This window comes from Ursus arctos, unplaced genomic scaffold (genome assembly GCF_023065955.2).
Source record: "Ursus arctos isolate Adak ecotype North America unplaced genomic scaffold, UrsArc2.0 scaffold_36, whole genome shotgun sequence".
Classification (NCBI taxonomy): Eukaryota; Metazoa; Chordata; class Mammalia; order Carnivora; family Ursidae; genus Ursus; species Ursus arctos.
This window is the reverse complement of record NW_026623050.1, coordinates 8364196-8383044: the sequence shown is the minus strand read 5'-3', so window position 1 is coordinate 8383044 and position 18849 is coordinate 8364196. Positions and strand designations below refer to the sequence as shown.

The 18849-nt window shown below is 46.2% G+C and overlaps 2 protein-coding genes across 4 annotated transcripts in view; one reads left to right on the top strand and one right to left on the bottom strand.

The window, feature by feature from the left end:
* Positions 1-4204, top strand: part of ZNF106 (zinc finger protein 106) — a 64314-nt gene extending 60110 nt beyond the window's left edge. For all 3 annotated transcript variants that reach the window (XM_057306264.1, XM_026479921.4, XM_044377515.3), the window contains one exon: positions 336-4204. In XM_057306264.1, the coding sequence (XP_057162247.1) occupies positions 336-392 (57 nt within the window). In that variant the 3' untranslated portion in view covers positions 393-4204. The remainder of the gene's footprint in view (positions 1-335) is intronic.
* Positions 4205-9083: 4879 nt separating this feature from the next.
* CAPN3 (calpain 3) overlaps positions 9084-18849 on the bottom strand; it is a 50012-nt gene continuing 40246 nt past the window's right edge. The window contains exons 14-24 of the mRNA XM_026479925.4: positions 18184-18220; positions 16112-16129; positions 13044-13157; positions 12007-12084; positions 11579-11636; positions 11419-11483; positions 10889-10957; positions 10721-10799; positions 10424-10540; positions 10109-10167; positions 9084-9722 (exon numbers count right to left, since the gene is read on the bottom strand). Of these exons, the coding sequence (XP_026335710.1) occupies positions 9696-9722; positions 10109-10167; positions 10424-10540; positions 10721-10799; positions 10889-10957; positions 11419-11483; positions 11579-11636; positions 12007-12084; positions 13044-13157; positions 16112-16129; positions 18184-18220 (721 nt within the window). The 3' untranslated portion in view covers positions 9084-9695. The remainder of the gene's footprint in view (positions 9723-10108; positions 10168-10423; positions 10541-10720; positions 10800-10888; positions 10958-11418; positions 11484-11578; positions 11637-12006; positions 12085-13043; positions 13158-16111; positions 16130-18183; positions 18221-18849) is intronic.

The following is an 18849-nucleotide window of genomic DNA, read 5'->3' as shown; positions in this document are numbered from 1 at the left end:
GGGATTTTCCTTTTTATTATTATTCAGAGGTTTGGGGAATAGCTTAATGAGGTTTCAAATGATGAACTGGGTAGTTTTTGAGAAAAAGCCTAAAGAGAATGTTTTCAAATGTTTCAAATCCAGTAACTGGACCTAGAGGATTATTACAGTGCTCTTGTGTAAGATAAGAACTCATCTTTAAGTGCATAGCTTGATATAAATGAGCAAAGTGCTGGGTCCTATCCGGCTTCCATGTATGGATCTTAGAAGGTACCCATGACGCTCTCCTTGGCTTGGACTTTCTCTTGTCTTACTACCAACTTTTCCCTCACGGGCCCTTTTCCCTTTATTCCTAGGACGCTGCGGGACACATTGAACGACATGCTGAGGATGACAGCAAAATTGATTCATGAAGTTTTTTTGCCTCCCATGTTGGGAAGTTATCATTTGAACTAATTTTACATCGGCCCCTCACGGAGGCCACAGTCTTCCCTTCCCCAGAGAAGCAGGGAAGGAGAAAGTGGTTACTCACCAGGCTTACCACTAGCATAAGTCTGGGCAGCTCTACGGGATGATAGTTACACTTTAAGTTCTTACTGGAGGTTTGTCAGATTTAAACAGATTTTAAGGAACCATACTTCTCTGGGACAGCATGGAACGCAGTTATCTGTGCTACTGGTATTCCCCAGATGTTGATTAAAGATGCAGATCTTAATTGGCTACCCAGTCTGACCCCAATCATATGTATTTTTTTTATTGCTTTCAGTTTGCGACTTTTAGTTTTTGTTCTTATGATGGTTTAAACCCGTAGTCCGGCTTTTAAGTACAAGTTTGTGCAAATGCTAGATTTTTAGGATCACTTTTAATTTCTTTAGTTCTAATAACTGGTATTTAAATTAGAAACAACTAGTTTCCTTTCTTAACAATTATGTGCAGTGTGTTTCACTATTCTCTTGCTTTGTTGATGGACAGAGCTGGCTTTAAATGCCAAAGGGACACACAGTAGATTTTCAGCAGCTAGAGTGACTGCTCTGCTGGTTATATATTAGGAACTCAGCAAATCACATAATGACAAGTCCTCACAGACAGCGCTCCCTATCAAATGTCTGTGCAAGTTTTGGTAGGAATGCTCAGTTCAAGACAGTGCGCAAAGCTAACATCTACCTTGCAATGTTGCTGTTAGGCCCGGGCGCTCGCGGCTGCAGGGATCGTCAGGCTGTTCGAACTGGAGTATAGCCTTTATCTCCCTTTCCAGTTTCTGACTCTCCAGGCCCCCTGCAGGTGTGAAACCTCTCAGTTTGCTCCATTGCCAAACCCTCTCTCCCCCACTGTCTGGCTGTGCCTAGACTGGTGGCAGCCGTCACATACTTCCTCTAGGCTCCCAGGGTGCTCCCCCCCACCTGCAGCACCCAAGATGGGGGAGTTAGGATAAAGCATCTGCATACAGTCTTCAGGGGGCTCAAGCAGGCTTTTTAGAGACTGATTTCTGAAACTGGAGTCTTGTCTTCACCTCCCCTCTGCCTGGCAAAGAAGAGTAGAGTATGAGGAAGGTAAGGACTCCACTTTTCCACTGGGAGCAGCCAAATTAACAAAGCCTAGTGAGACTGCTTTGTTCTTGGATTTTCTCTGGACTCTTGAGAGAAGCTATAGAAGTGTTGCTTTCCAGCCTTTTGTTTCTGGATTCTCAAAACTCTGAAAGATTCTTCAGAGAGCTATAAGAGGGGAGAAGAGTCCAGTGCCACATACGACTTGGGGGTGTGATGTGTACTCTTTTCTAGGATTACATAGCGCGCAGGTTTCTCCCCACCTCTGTTCGTGCGCACACATCTACTCACAGGTCTTCACAGGGGCTCTAAGTCTGGGGACTTCACCGGGCTTCATGGATGGCTTTCAGGAGGGTATGAAATTGGATGCAAGACTAAGTATCTGTTCTTATTTTCCAGGAAAGGCTCCAGTGGTTCTTACTGAATCCATAAACAAAGAACTAATCTAGAAGCTAATACCAAATAATGAATGGCCCCACAAACTATTTACTTCTATCCTTATGAACAGGAAAACTTTTTTTTTTGACCACACTATTGATAGTTGCATGATACTTGAGAGAGAACAGAGAAGATTCTCTTGCATAAAATGTATTTGTGCTGTTTCTTTATGACATTAAGAAGCTTTCTTACCTCTCCTCCCCTTTTCTTGTAAGGATGACCAGAGCAGTCAGGCTGTTGTGTGGGTTTAGGAAGGGTGATTTCCCAGGAAAGCATATTGGAATTTATTACTAAGCCTGGCGTTTTATTCGGGGCTGTAGTGAACTTGCATTTCCACGTTGACTGGGCAGTGTGCTGAGAAAGTTGTGCACACTGCATGGGTTGCATAGGTGCCCTTCTGTCCTGCCTGAGGACATGTCTGAAAAGATGAGAGTGGTGGAGCCTTTGTACAGCAGGAAGGGGTTATGTGAGGTGTTGGGCAATCGTGGGGAAGCTTTGAAGGTATGAACAGGCTGATAGTAACAACCAATTTGGGTTTAATTTTGGTAGATTTGTGCGCAGTCTATCTGCCTTTGTGTGTGCAGGTGTAAGTGTTCCTTGTACGTGTGTATGCGCGTGGGCACCTATACTTGTAATACTTTTCCTCATTTCATAAACATTTTTTTTGAAGCCATGGTAATAACGTCTTTGTTTGAAGAATCTGTAAAATTCTGTGAACCCCAGGTTAGTGTGTTATCCTAAATACACTATTCCTAGCCATCGATTTAGAAATAAAGGCACCATAAGCATCTTGGCTGCTTATGGTTGTGTTACTGCTTTCAAGAGTCTTGAAAGTTATGCAGATCTTAGGCTGTTTTTTGTCTTTTATAATGTCTTAACTGATTCTAGCCTTCTGTCTTCCCTTAGAGAAGAGCTGTGGCTCAGGTTTCTGTGTTGACTTGGTATTTAGTACTTAAGGAAGGAAGGAAAGTGTTACATGACCTGACAAAACCCAACTTGTTTCTTATAAGGAGTTGGAGGCCATTTCTAGAATCTTATCCTAGTTGCCTGTGCCTGCTTCTAATGGCCAGAAGCCAAGAAAACCGTAGTAACCCGTCCTTTTGTGTGCATATGCTAGTGTTTTAATGGTAGTTTACGACAAACTATCAGTCACTTCAAGTTTTATCCTAAAGTTTTTAATCAGGTTCAAAGTGTGTTTTGACACACTCCTCTACTGAGTTATAAAGCAGTTAAACACATAATAGCAAAGAATTATCTCCACCTGATGTTACTTGAATTTGAGGGAACGCCATTGCTACCACACTCCTGCTTTTGTAGGGGAAAATGTTTTTCCGCCTCAGAAGTTAGCAGTTGAGTGTTTAGCTCCTGACCTATCTATAATTTATAGGCAGTATCATTGTTTAAGTGATTATTTGCCTAACAGAGGGGCTTTTTGGTTTTGGTTTTGGGGTAGATTATACAGTAGACAAATTTAGTGACTAGGTATGTGGATGATGTGGTGGGAGTGGGTGTACAACACTTAGTGGAATGGTATGATATATTTTATGGAAGAGAATTCATTGGAGGGGCGATCACAGTCTATTGTGAAGTGGGTTTTAAACAGCACATACCCTCTGGTTTGCACAAATAACTGTAGTTTGTATACGCTGACTTACAAATTTTGTTTCTGCTACCAAAAGGAGAGCTCCTAGAACTGTTATGAAGGCCATGACTGCCACATGGGTAAAACTGTGATTTCATCCCTGCCCCAAATCATCACGGTCTTCAGGATTTCAGAGTGACTGTCTAATGGATACGATAGAAGCTACGGTGGAGGTGATTTGGACTGTCCAAACATAATGCTTATTAGATAATAACCTCTAATCTCACCTCCAGCCCCCAAGTATATGGCCCTGCTGGGTCACATGGCAACAAAAATTTCCTAGATTTGCTTTAAATTCAAGGTAGTAGCCCAGTTGAATTGGTGTGGGAGGAAGTCAAGGAGGAAAGGCTGTTGAAGAGCTTTCTCCTACTTAAGAGAAATATATGCCCTAGAGCTGCTCCAGTACCCTTGGTATCTGAATTTTTTATATATTGAATATGGATTAGAAGAATGAAATCAGATGACATTTGACTGCAAAAATGTTTATAAGCAAATAGCTTAGCCTTCTTACATTTTGGTATAAAGCTGTGAACTTCATAACTTTGTAAAGCAAGATATAAAGCAAATACAAGAGGAAAATAAAGTACTTTTACTAATTGTTTACTTTTGCTAACTTATCTGCATATTAATAGCCACCTCCCCCCCTTTTTTTCCATGTCGGTATAGACAGCAAGAAGGAAATTGGGTGGAAAACACAAGATGGTTATAGATATACCACAGACTATGCTCCAGATAAGTAGCAAACAGCTACATTTAAGGATTTGTCCAAGGTCATAAAACAGGTCAGTTAGTGGAGGAGCTAGGATTAAAACTACATCTTTGGGGTTCAAGATGGCTGTGTAGGAAGACCTTGAATTCACCTCCTTCCACAGATAACAAATTTACAGCTATATAAGGAATAATTTTTCCCTGCAAAGGACCTGAGAACTATATTAACAGCACCTCCCCAACAAAAGATAAAAGAGATACATTGAGACAGGTAGGAGAGGCAGAGACTCAATCTCCCTCTGGATCCTACCTGAGGTACAATGACCCACTATCAGTAAGGGAGCCCCAAAATACAGAGCTTTTCCTTGAAGAGTGAAGGGACTGTGCCGCACTTCAGGCATCCAGACCCTTGTGTCTGACATCAGAAAGACAAGCTCCCAAAACACCTGGTTTTGAAAGTCAACAAGGATTAAGTCCAGGGAAACCATAGAACTGTAGAGAACAACGAACCTGCTCATAAAGGGCTCACGTGCCCATCCACTCATCCTGAACTCCACTGCAGAAATAATTTGAAGAGTGCCTAGACTATAACTGAGGAGGAGACCCATTTGCTAATCCTAATGTGGCTGCAGGCAAGAACCTGCAGTGACTTTCTCTGGGGACAGAAGCACTGGCAGGTGCCTTTTTTGCAATCTCATTCTAACTAGCTGGTAACAGCTGGTGGGCACCATGTTTGGTGTCCTCCCTCTAGGCCGTTAGCACTGGTGAGCATGCTCCTTGTCCCACTGAGCCTATGCAAGCAGCCACACCACAGCTGGGCCAGGTGAGTACATTGCATCTGGGCTGGGCATGTTCCATGTCCACCCTCCCTGTGCAGCAGCCGTGCCACAACCAGATGGACTCAATAGATACGTACAGAACATTCCATTCAAGTAGCAGAATACATATTCTTCTCAAGTACACATGGAACAATCTCCAGGATAGATCATTAGCTGGGCAGCAAAACAAGTTTCAATAAATTCAATATTGAAGTCATATCAAGCATCTTCTCCAACTACAATGGTATGAAACTAGAAATCAGTTATAATAAGAAAACTGGAAAAACAACAAAAATATGGAGATTAAACAACATGCCACTGAACAATCAATAGGTAATTAAATCAAAGGAGACACACACACACACACACACACACACAAAAACCCCTAGAGGCAAATGAGAACAGAAATAGGACATACCAAATTCTATGAGATAAAGCACAGGCCTACTTCAAGAAAAATCTCAAATAGTCTAATAACTTGAAGAAGAAGGAAGGAAGGAAGAAGAAGAAGAGAAGAAAAAAAAATAGAAATAGGTGCCTGGTGGCTCAGTTGGTTAAGCATCCAACTCTAGATTTTAGCTCAGGTCATGATCTCAGGATCATGAGATGTAGCCCTGTGTCAGGCTCTGTGCTGGGTGTGGATCCTGCTTAAGATTCCCTCTCTCCCTTTCCCCTCCCCTCTCCCCTGACTCATGCACATCTCTCTCTCTCTCTCTCTCTTTAAAAAAAAAAAAAAAGAAACGAAGCCCAAAAGAAGTAGAAGGAAGGAAAAATATATATATAAAAAAATAGAGACTACCAAGACTGTAGAAAGATAAATGACCAAGAGCTGCTGCTTTGATAGGATAAAACTGACAAACCTTTAGCTAGACTCACCAAGAAAAAAAGAAAGAGGACTCAAAATCAGAAATGAAAGAGGAGACATGACAACTGATAACCACAGAAATACAAAGGATCATAAGAGACTACTGTCACCAACAAATTTGATGACCTGGAAAAGATGGATACATTCCTAGAAACTAACAACCTACCAATGCTGAATCAAGAGGAAATAGAAAATGTGACCAGACTGATTGCTAGTAAGGAAAGTCAATCAATAATCAAAAAACCTCCCAACAAACAAAAGTCCAGGACCAGACAGCTTCATTGGTGAATTCTCCCAAATGTCCAAAGAAGAATTAATGCCAATTCTTCTTAAATTCTTCCAAAACAACAGAAGAGGAAGGAACATTTCCAAACTCATTTTACAAAGCCATCATTACCAAATCATACCAAAACCAGACAAGGATGACACTAGAAAATTACAAGTCAATATACTTGATGTATATACATTCAAAAATACTCAACAAAATATTGGCAAATTAATACATTAAAAGCATCATACTCCATGATCAAATGGGATTTATTCCAGTGATACAAGGATGGTTCAACATCTGTAAATCAATATAATTAACCACATTAACAAAAAGAACGATAAAAACATCATCTCAATAAACGGAGAAAAGGCCTTTGACATAATTCAACATATATTTATGATAAAAACTCTCAAAAGTGGTGGGTATAGAGGGAACATAACATAATAAAGGCCATATATGACAAGCCCACAGCTAACAATGGGGAAAAGTGCAAACTTTTTCTCCAACATGAGGAATGAGACAAAGATGCCCACTCTCACCACTTATTCAACATAGGTATTAGAAGTCCTAGCCAAAGCAATTAGGCAAGAAAAAGGTATAAAAGTCATCCAGACTGGAAAGGAAGAAATAAAACTGTCACGATTTGCGGATGGACATATACAGAAAACCTAAAGGCCCCACCAAACAAACAAACAAATAAAAAAACAACTTAGAATAAAAATAATTCAGTAAAGTTGCAGGATAAAAAATCAATATACAAAATATGTTCCATTGCTAATGACTGATAGTCCAGAAGACAGTCCCGTTTACAATTGTATCATAAAGAATAAAGTGCTTAGGAATAAATTTAACCAAGGAGGTGAAAGACCCATACACTGCAAAACATTAAATGAAAGAGAAATTAAAGAAGACACAAATGGAAAGATATTCAGTGCTCATGGATTGGAAGAATTAATATCATTAAAATGCCCATACTACCCAAAGCGATCTACAGATTTCAGTGCAATCCCTGTCAAAACCCCAATGACATATTTAACAGAAACAGAACAAACAATCCTAAAATTTTTATGGAAGCACAAGAGAGCCCCAAAACCCAAAGCAATCTTAACCAAGAAGAGCCAAGCTGGTTGCTGTTTTAAAGCTATTCTACAAAGCTATAGGAATCAAAACAGTACGGTACTGGCACAAAAACACACACAGATCTATGGAACAGAACTGAGAGCCTGGAAATGTACCCAAACATATATGGACAGTTATTTTCTGACGAAGAAACCGAGAACATACAATGAGAAAGGACACTCTTTTCAATACATGGTGTTGGGAAAACTGACCAGCCACATGCAAAAGAATGAAACTAGACCATTATCTTATACCATACACAAAAATTAACTCAAAATGGATTAAAGGCTTGAATGTGAGACCTGAAACCATACAGTTCCTAGAAGAAAACATGGTTGGTAAAGCTCCATGACATCAGTCACAGCATTGTTTTTGTGATCAGACTCCAAAGGCAACAGAAACAAAAGCACAAATAAACAAGTGGGACTTGATAAGCTAAAAGGTTTCTGCACAACAAAGGAAACCATCATCAAAATGAAAAGGTAACCTACTAAATGTGAGAACACAATTGGAAATTACACATCTGATAACGGGTTCATATCTAAAATATATGAAAAACTCACACAACAACAACAACAAAAAACAAAAAATGGAGAGAAATAGATATTTCTCCAAAGAAGACATTCAGATGGCCAATAGGCACATGAAAAGACATTCAACATCATTAATTATTAGGGAAATGTAAATGAAAACCACAATGAATTATCATTTCACATCTGTCAGAATGGCTATTATAAAAAAAAATAAGTGTTGGTGAGGATGTAGAGGAAAGGGAACCCTCGGACACTTGGTGGGTTATAAGTTGGTGCAGCCACTATGGAGAACGGCATGGAGATTGCTCAAAAACTTAATAGACCATGTGATCCAGCTATTGAACTGCAGAGTATTTATTTGAAGAATACCAAAACACTAATTTGAAAAAATACATAGACCCCTACGTTCACTGCAGCATTATTTACAATAACCAAAATATGGAAACAACCCAAATGTCCCATCAGTGGATGCGTGAATAAAGAAGCTATGGTGTATATATATGGCATACTACTGAGCCATAAAAAAATAATGAAATCTTGCTATTAGGCAACCACATAGGTGGACCTTGAGGGTCTTAAGCAAAGTAAAGTAATTCAGAAGAAGAAAGACAAATACTGTGTGGTTTTGCTCATAAGTGGAATCTTAAAAAACTCAGATACAGGAAACATCACTGGTTACAAGAGGGGAAGGGGTTTGGGGGACAGGTGGGTGGTGATAGGCATGAAAGGGCATCGATGGTAGGGTGATGGATAGTAAGCAGACTTTTGGGTGATTACTTCATAGTGTATACAAGGTGTCGAATCACAGTGTTGTATACTGGACACTCAGCAAAACCAAAAACTACATCTGCATCTCTCTTCCATTACACTCAGGTAACTGGCCCCTCCAGTGACAGGGCAATAATTTATTCTTGATATTCTATACACCAACAGCTCTTCCCTTTCCTTTTCTCATTGATCTTGAAAAGTATCAGAGTGATTCCTATGTTCAAGAAATACCAATAGGCAAGATTACCATGGGGTCCAGGTTTTGTGTGTGAAGACGTGTTTTCCATTGTCTTCTGAAACTTGGGCTCTCTGCATGACAGTTAAGTGTAACATTGGAAGCTACTCAGCCCTGCTCTGGCTGATATTCTGAATGTGAGAAGACAAAACACAACTGAACCAGCCGTACACATGCCTTTATTTAGATCAACTCTTTTTCAGAATGCAGCCAAACTTATGAGTCAGACAGCCCAAAGTATCCAGCCCTCTTCCACTGAGCTAGTTTATCCCGGAGCAGGCCCATCCTGAAACAATGAGACAGAACCAAGTGCTAGTTTGGTTACTGTCCCATGGGTGGCAGAACACGAAGGCGATGGGGGACTCTAGCACGGGAAGTGCAGAGTGCCATTGGCAAATCTTCTGTGAGCAGCCTAGGGCAAGCTAAGGAGAGCATTTACTTCAGAGCCGAGGCCACTCAGATTCTGAGCAAACCTCTCAGCTGGGCTACAACTTGCTGAGGCAGACAGACACTTAGCTCCATGTGGCAAAGGGACAAAATTGTTCTTTTTCATTCCTTAACTGAAGGGTCAATGTGGGCGTGACAGATGGACAGATGCCCTGAGGCCGAGTGGGGAGTGAAGTAGAGGAGGAAGAAGACCACTGAGGCGCCTGGAGGTGTGCTGGGGGGCAGGGCAGCGCAGCTACTGTGTCCTTTGAGGTAAGTGGCTCTAGCTATATTGGATGAAATGGAAATCCTGAGTGATCTGTATGGCCTTGGATGAGGCCAGCTTGGTTCAGGCATACATGGTGAGCTGCAGCCACTGAAAGAGGAAGTCCCAAGATCAGAATGCAACCCAGCAAAGAGAGGCGAACCCTAAGGGTCTGATAGGGTAAGGGGAAAGGGACAGCCCCAGCATGCCAGACCCTGGGAAGATTTTCTAAGAAGCAGTGGTCTAGGGCCTGCTTCCCCGATCTCTACTAGAAAGATGTGTTTTCCAGCAGAAAAGCCTTTTTAGGATCTGAGTCCCCTTTGGAGCCTTCCCCCAGTACACATTCCCTATGAGCTTGCCTTTCTGTTCCTTTCCTAGCCCATCCCTCCTCCAGCATTTGGAAGTGAGAAGCACACAGTGCCTCGAGTCGGCCTCATTGACTCCTCCACCCGGAATTTTAAGGGACAGGGTGAAATAGTGCTTCTATTAGGCTTTACCTCTAGAACATTGAGTTTGATGATACCATCTCCATCCTTGTCAAATGCATTAAAAGCTCCTGTGGGGGAAGAACACACAGGCCAGAGGCCAGTTACAGGCTCGCCTCCTCTCCACTGTTGTAACTTTTCTTCAGAGGACCGTGGGCGAAGTGCTGTCCTTCAGCACAAAAATGTGCCAGGCAGAGTATCAACCATCACCCTTTCTTTACCAGCCCATTCTGAGCTTACAGCGGGCCTTTACCTTTGTTCAGCTTGGATAGAGTCAACGGGAACACGGTCAGGCCCCAGAGCGCGGAAGGGTGGCCCCCCACTTACTGAACATGCCCTCCAGCCTGACGAAGCAGCAGATGAAGCTGTCGAAGTCGATGTTCATGTGCTTGTCTGCATAGCGCATGGTAATGATGTCGTAGAGCTGGCTGTTGAGGTGGAATCCTGTGGAGGGCAGCATGGGGGAGCAGGAAGTAGTCTGAGTAGCCTGTATTGTGTTCTTTTCTCTGCCTCTCAGCCATCCTGTGTCACCCAGAAACACTCCTTCGTTTGCCCCCCACCCTCCGATCTCAGCCTCCACCAGCCCTCGTCCGGGTGCCCGCCACCCACTGTCTTCCCCAGCACCTGCGTCATTGACTGCATTTCGCATCTCGTAGCTGTTGATGGTACCAGATTGGTCTGTGTCATAGTGTTTGAAAATTCTCTGGCAATAGAAAATTTGCAGACAGGGGTCACACAGTAAACCCTTGAATTAGCCCCCTCCTTCACTCCCATGCTTCCTTCTCTTCTCACCTGCCAGGCTTTAATCTTCTTCCAGAGGTGATGGAACTCTTGCAAGTTCAGCCTCCCAGAGCCGTCTGTCTGGAGGAAGGAGGTCAGGGCTACAGGGCATGCATAGCGAGATCCCCCTGGACCGGGGGGGAGGGGGTTCTGGGCGACTACAAGGAAGGTCATCCCACAGGAAGGCTCTGCCCCAGGTAGCCTTCAACCGCCCTGTCCTGGTATTTAACCCTCCCTTCCATGCCTCTGCAATCTGAGTTCGTGTCTGCTCTAAAACCCAGGGAATGTCTCCTAAGGACCATTTTGGCTTGGGCCTGAGGTGAGGGCAGAGGTTAGGGGCTGGTTATAGCCCAATATCCTGCCCAACTGTGCCTCCTCCAACAGCCCCCTTCAGACCAGTAGCTGGGGACCTCAGGTCCTCCCTTAGGCACAGATTTGGGCCTCTCTTTCTGACTGGGCACCCCTTGTTGCCTTGGCCCCCGTGGGCTGCACAGGGGCTGATGAGAGAGAAGCGTGGTGGGCAAGGATGGCGGGAAGGATACATCCATGAGAGCAATCATGCTACGGCAGGACTCCAGCGTGAACCCTTGTGTCTTCAGGTCCTTATCTGGGAGGTAGGGAGAAGAGTGAGGAGCTTCTTTCAGATAACTGGACACCCACTCCTGCCTGCCCGTCCTCCACATACAGTTTGGGGCCACTCACGTTTGTTCACAACCGTGTTAAGGATATTCTTGAGCTCATCTGCACAGACCTCCATATCCTGAGGAGGAAGGGAGTAGAGAGTAACAGTTCTAGAGGTCAGCTCTGACGGAGCAGAGGGTTTGCAAAACAAGTCCCAGCTGTCCATGTTTGTAAGATCTGTCATTGCTCTGCTGTCATGGGAAGCCAGGGCTTTTCCACGGAAGACACGGCACCCTCCACGTCCAGACTGCAGTGGGCAGCTCAGGGCAAAAAGGCCTCTAAGCCACCCAAGTGGATGATGGTCTCGGACCTGACTGGTGGATTTCTGTGCTACACATACATAGCCCCTGCTTCTACCAAAAGCCGAATGACCACTACTAAACAATAATGAAGTAACCAGTCATTTGAGCAGTTAATCCAGGAGAGGAGTCAGGGTTGGCGGTACTCACATCGCCTGCTATCTGCCTAAAAATGTTCCGGAATTGCATCTGCTCCTCGCTCTCTTGGTCAGTGTTGCCAGGCAGCGGCTGTGGAAGCACGAAGGAAAACGGGTTCACAGTGATCAAGGAGATGGGCAGACCCATAGGAAAGTTCCTTCAGGGCCGAAGGAGCCCGAGTGCCTAAAAAGCCCTAGGCGGCAGCAGGAGCTGGGTACAGGACAAAGGCTTTTCTTTCTTAGTTGAGCCTAGTGAGCTGGAGTGAGACTCCTCTAGACCCCAGTGACCCTTCATTCCAGACATCTTAGCCAGAGGAGTTACATCAGCCATGCAGACATGTGGACAGCCCCCTTGGCCTTCTCTCCCCACCCCCACCAGCTAGAGCCTTCCCCACTGTTTTCAACTCGACCTTCTCAACCAGATGAGTCCCAGAAGGACAGAGGGGACCAGACCATTCTGATACCTCCAGCCACCTGTGTCATCAAGTAAAAGTCCTCAGAGGACCCCCACTCCGCTGCACGGACACTGCAGCATAGAGGAGGTGGCCCTGGCTTTGTCTGTGGGATTTGGTCCCTTAGCCTCACCTCCACTAAGTTTTATATGCCCTCCTCTCCCCACCGCAATAGAATACCCTTCCCTGGGCTCTGTGGGCCTCCATTTCTGATGCCATCCTCTTTTCTGCTACTATCCTCTATCCTCTCATTGTCAAGGGCTTGAGGATACCAGGAAACAGGAGCTGCTCTGTCTTGGGCTCTCTCAAGCTGGTTGCATCTCAGGCTTTGCCTCCCGTTTCTCTCACTGTCCAGGCTGGGGTCTCCAGCGGGCAGGCTCAGCCTGTCCTTCCCTGGCCCAGGACCGGCTTGGCGTGGCTGCCAACCCCCAAGACATTCACCGAAGCAGCACCCCAAATTTTAGAACTTGAGCGAAAAGATCAGTGGGATACATCCAAACCTCCAGATGTTACAGGGACACCCCACCCTACAGCCCCTCCAATCCAGAGGACCCCAGTTATGTGCTGGCCACCCCATTCATGCCACATGCTCAAAAACCTGTGGGGATTTCTCTTGCTTATCAGGGCTCGTTTTGTCTTTGCCCTCCTCTGATTCCTGGTCCACACCCAGTTCCTTGTTGCTGTTTGCTCTGTCCGAAACGAAGATGATGGGCTGGAGAGAAGAGGGACGTGGGGAAGGGGCAGGAAGAGAGCAGGGATTACAGGCTGAGCAGGCACATGGACGCAGCCTCCCTCCAGGAGCAGCTTTGTCCAGGGAAGAGGAGAAGAGCAGAGTTGGCAGCTCTTGAACCTCAGTCCACGCTCCATCCCTGCCACTAACAAGCTGTCTGTGACTTGGGGAGAGATGCCAAGTCTCTCCGGACCTCAGTTCCTTATCTCCTGATGGTGGGGCTCTGAGGGTTAAACAAGGTCATCAGTACACGTGGAAATGCTAAGAGTGTTACAAGCAGTGTGATCTAGTGCAATGATTTTCAAGTATTTTGTAGGCTTTTTTTTTCCAAATGGAAGCACCGCTCAAACTAAATTTCCCCAGAAGCCCATTGTATATGAAGTCATTAAAAACAGGCTTCTCTGCTCGATGAAGAGGGTAGAGCTTTTTTCCCCCCGCACACCTGTGCCACCCATGGCAGCTGGGGAGGCACCTGCAAGGAACCTCTAGGACACTGCCGAGGACCGATGGAAAAAAGGACTTGGATTAGTGGCATGGTCAGTGGGGGAGAGGTCAGAGCGCTGAGCTGCAAGTCCAGCCCTGCCCTCACATACAAGAAATACCGTCTGTGGCCTCAGGCTACTCATCCATTAATGTGGATGACAAAACCTGCTTGACCTTTCCCATGGGGCTCTTGGGTGGGGGGCATGAGATACTGAATATCAAATTGTACTGCAAAAACATCTAATATGCTACACAAATATAAGGCATATTTTCAAGGCATGCCGACGCAAGTGAAGAGGACACAGAAGGAGCGGAGAGCAGCTGCCGTGCTGCGCCGATCCTAGCTGGAGCCGTACACCCCACAGCGAGAGCCAGAAGAAGGCGAGGCCGTCAGGGCTTGCGGCTGCAGCGCAGAAAGCGATGGGGCAGTCAGAGTCCCTCAGCGCAGAAGAGCAACTTGGCTGGGTTCTGAATCCCTGTCTGCCTTTCCACGCTATCCATCTAGAACAGCACAAATGAGCAGACCTGTGGAAATAAGCTTCCCGAACTTTGGTTTCTAGCAGGCCCCAAAGGTCCTGGCTTGCCCTGCATTTCAAGCAAAGGGTCGTGCTCAAGCAACTGGTGCTTGTGGGGATCCTAGAGCAAGCGTGGGTCTCAGCTGGAGGGGGAATATGTGCCTACGGACATGGCGTGGCCAGGGGTCACCCCTGCCAAGATACACATCTCCGGGCCCAAGTGTGGGTCTGGATAACACAGGCTTTGGAGGGTAGGGGGCCTGAACCAGACTGATGAGGGCAAGAAACATGGGATTGGAGCAGATAGATATGGCTTCCAGTTTCCCCACTCATTAGTTGTATGTCCGTGGGCAAGTCTCTTCACTTCTCTGAATATCCGTAAAATATCCATAGAAGGGGAAGAATAATAGCACCTACCTTGTAGACAGTGTTGTAACTGAAAGCGATGTCTGTTTTACCCCTAGCACAGTGCCTAATATGTGGTAGATGCTTGCTCACCGTCAGCTCTGGTCTGCACAGCATCAGTACTCAGAGGACCTCTATCTTGGATCTTTCCAGGAACCACCATAAACACTAACACCAAACCTTGTCTGATAGCCTACGGCTACTACCCCATGGGCTTGAGGATGCCCAAAGGCAGTCATTTCTGGACGGCACTCTGAGTGCTCAACCCAAAATTCAGAAAGGGTTAGCCATCATGGTAGGCCCTGGAGACCATGGGAAGGTTGTGGGGTAAATGGAGCAAGGATGTAGGAGGGAGTTTGAATCGCTCAACAACTGTAATCTTGAATTCTAAAACCACACGAAGGGAACAGTGCCCCTGGTCCCCGATGAAAGCTTGGTTCTGAGGCCCCTGAGGTGCTCTAAGCACACACGGTCACCTTAGCTACGGTGTTCTTACAGCAGAGTGGTTATAACCAGGACACTTAGGAGGAGATCTTAGAGAGGCCCTGGTGAATCCGTAGGTCACCACAACCTCCCAAGATCCCAAGAGGGGAAGCTGTCCAGGTAGCTCTCATTCCCCGTTAAACCAGTCAAGTTGATGAGCTCCTCTGGGGCTATGAGGGTGAGGATCTCTTCCCTCTTCCCCACTGCTATCTGGACTCAGCATGCAGAGTCTGTTGGGTCCCATGGCTTAGAGGAGCCTGTGTTTGGAATGAGAGGTCACTTGTCTAGAAGGGGATTTGGAACAAGAGCCTCAGCAGAGACTCAGACTCTCTGAGCATCCTCTTCCAACCTAACCCCAGCAGGCTAAGAAAAAAGGAGGAGTGGGGAGCAGGCAGGGAAGAGAAAGGAGGGAGAAGGAGCAGTCCTGTCTACAGAACAGGTGGCTGGCATCTCAAGACCGTCTCGTCTCCATGGAAACCCTCACACGCGTATCTCACTGTACCCTGAGAAATAACCAGTTGCCATTCCCCCCAAGAATCAAGCCTTGCTTCGCAGAGCCAAACCCACTTCTGAGAAAGAAGGGGTGTTCTTTCTGGTTTTGTAAGAGGCCCATTTTCACTGGTTGGCCATCCTCTGCCTCCCTCATCGGAGAGGTGGGCATGGTGGTGCTGAGCAGACTCGGGGGCTAGACTGCCTGGCTCCCGGTGCCGGCTCTGCCATTTACTGGCTCTGAGGCCTTGGACAAGTCAGTTCATCTGTCTGTACCTGTTCTTCCTCTGAAAATGGGGATAATAACAGTACCAATCTCACAGGGCCCTTGTGAGGATTGAGTTTATCCATGCCAAGCACCTGGAAGAGTGCCTGGCATGTAGCCTTCCCTTGGCCGGTGTTAGCTCACATGGGTCCACACCCAGAGCTGCACTGGGGGCCCAGGAAGGCAGGGTGGCAGCGGGGGCAGCAAGGGAAGAGGCGAGTCGGGTACACATGCCATCACACACACACATGCACAAACACATTCTGCTGTCTACCCACTCACCCTGTTACACCCACCTTGGTTTTTTTCTTTTTCTGCATAAGGAAAGGAAACAATAAATGCAGAATAAGTGAAAGTCAAGTTTCCAGAAAACCCAGTGGCTTCTGGCTTCCCTGTGACTTGGTCCTCAGCTTGGGGTGAGTTTCTGGGGTTCAGGAATCTGGGCTACATAGAGCCAAAAGAGGCCTGGAGGGTGAAGGGAGGGGAAAATCCTCTGGGTCTAGAGACTGGCAGTTGCTCCCACGCTGCTCTCTTCTTACGGTCCACTCCCATCCTGGACACCGCCAAGGAAAGGGATCTTCTGGCTAATGTTTTGTATTTTTAATTGAAGTTAGTTACTAAAACACCGGAAGAAGTGGCTCACCCATACTGGCCTAAAAATGAATTTTGTTTGATTTACAGAGTTTGGGTTTTCTTTTCTTTTTTTTTTTTCTGTTGTTGTTTTTGCAAATATTTAACATAGGGAGAGACTTAACATGGAAATCTAGGTTTTTGGGCTTTAAAAAAATAAATAAAACTAGAAGGCCTGGCAGGCTCCATGAGCCTGTGACCCGCTGTGGCAAAAATCTGGGGAGCTGAGAGCAGCTGCTGTCTATACCCTCCAGATGCCGCAGTCACCACCACTCCAGTTGTCCCTCCAACACTGAAGCTCAAGAGTCAGTGGAGAACTCCAGGCAAGTATGCATGTGTAGGGACACCCAAACCCCACAGCTGCCTGCCCTACTCAGGTGACACGCCAGTTCCGCTAGGCTCCTGAGTTTGAAATTCCTGATAAATACACTACTCTGATGGCTAATGTCTAAAAGATAAGTATAGGCATGCCTGGGTGGCTCAGTGGGTTAAGCATCTGACTTCGGTTCAGGTTGTGATCTTGGGGTCCTGGGGTCGAGCCCTGCATTGAGTCCCATACTCAGTGGGGAGTCTGCTTGTCCCTCTTCCTCTGCTCCACCCCTTGTGTGTGCTCTTTCTCAAATAAATAAAATCTTTGAAATACATAAAATAAAAAAGTATAGAACCAAATGCACCTAATACTAAAACCAGTGTCCTGTGATAATTCAGAAGGCACTTGGACAGGGTCAGGACTAGAACCACGCGTGTAACTACCCAAAAGACAATTTGGTGGGGCATTTGCTGTCTTCTCATTGGCCCAAGTCACACAGAGCACAAGCGACTAGTTTACAAACCAGGGCGCAAAGGCCCAAGGCAGGCACAAGACTCCTTAATACAAGGAGACACCACATAAGCCAACCCCATGCTTGTAACTCTGGGATTCACATCCCCGGAACAGGTCTCGGCATGGCGACCAGGGAAAGAGTGTGAGTCTGGACTCCGAGAATCTGGATGTCAGTTCCAGTCCTGCCACCTATGAGCTCTGGGAACTTGAGGGCGCCATTTAACCCCACAGAGCCTCTCCTTCCTTCCTTTAATGCCAGGGATAATAATAACCTTATTACATCTCAGAAACCTTGCAAGGATCAAGTGAGGTAATGCACAGGAGAAGTGTCACGTAAGAGATAAAGCGTGTGACTAATAACCACCGTGTGGGAGCCGGCGCTGTGCTAGACACTTCGAGTACATGACCTCACAGATTTCAACTTCACAAGAGCCTTGCAAGGCACTTATTATTATCCCTATTTTACAGAGTAGGAAAACTGAGGGGTTATGTAACTTGTCCAAATCACCCAGCTGGTAGGTGGAGGTCCCAGGGTTTGGCACTGACTCCAGAGCTGGTGTGTATTTTCTGTATCTGAGATTGGCCCTCATAATCCAAGCTTGCTGCTGCCCTTTCTGTCCCTGCCTATGGCCTTGACCCCTCCCTCTAGTGGTACAAACCGCTTCTTCCCTCGAGGACTCTCTTGTGTGCTTCCTAGCCCCCGGACTGACTACGTGGCCCTAGCACCATGAGGCCTGTTACTCCAGTCATGACAAACAGAAATTGCAGGAATGTGGAAGAATTGCTTTGAGTGTCCCAGGCTCCCATCTTCCTCTTCCAATACCCCCTCTCCCCTCCACCACGCTTCTGTCCCCTGCCTGGATCAGGGAAGGTGACCCTCTGGACCTTTTCACACATCAGAACCAGACCACTCACCACTGGCCGATCCACGGAGATTGTATTTTCAACTTCCCTGTGAGAAACACAAACGTGAGGGGTGGGGGTCTCAGTGTCACCAGGAGCAAGCAGGAAGCAGAGAGAGGATTTGCTCAGGTCATGCAGCTTCTCAGAGCCAAGTCGGGACTGACTTCAGAGGAACCCCAGGAACTAATATCTCCCACTACGGGAACCAGCCCCATGTCGGCACCATCCCCCGCAGCCATGGGTTCTTGTTGGCTTTGCCCAGAGCTCCCCAAAGTCAGGCTCAGCCACCTACCCACGGACCTTGTGTTTCTTTCAGGGGCAGAGTTCAGAGGAGTTGGGCTTATGAACTCATCTGCAGTGACCAAAAATGCAGGATAATGCCATGCTGGCTTCCCTGGCCACCTTACCTAAAAGTTCCATCACCCCCAATGCCTCCTGTCCCTGTTGCCTACTTTCTTTTCTTCTTCTTATCACTCGTCTCCCTCTAACATATATATGTGTGTGTTTTCCCCCATGCCATGTTGTCTCCTGCTAGAATGTTAAGCTCCATCAGAGCAGGGATTTCTTTGTTTAATTCACTGCCCTATCCTCAGTGCCTACAGGATGAGTGCCTGGAACATAGTAGGTGCTCAGTAAATATCTTGGGATGACAGACTGACTAAATGAATGCAGCTGTGG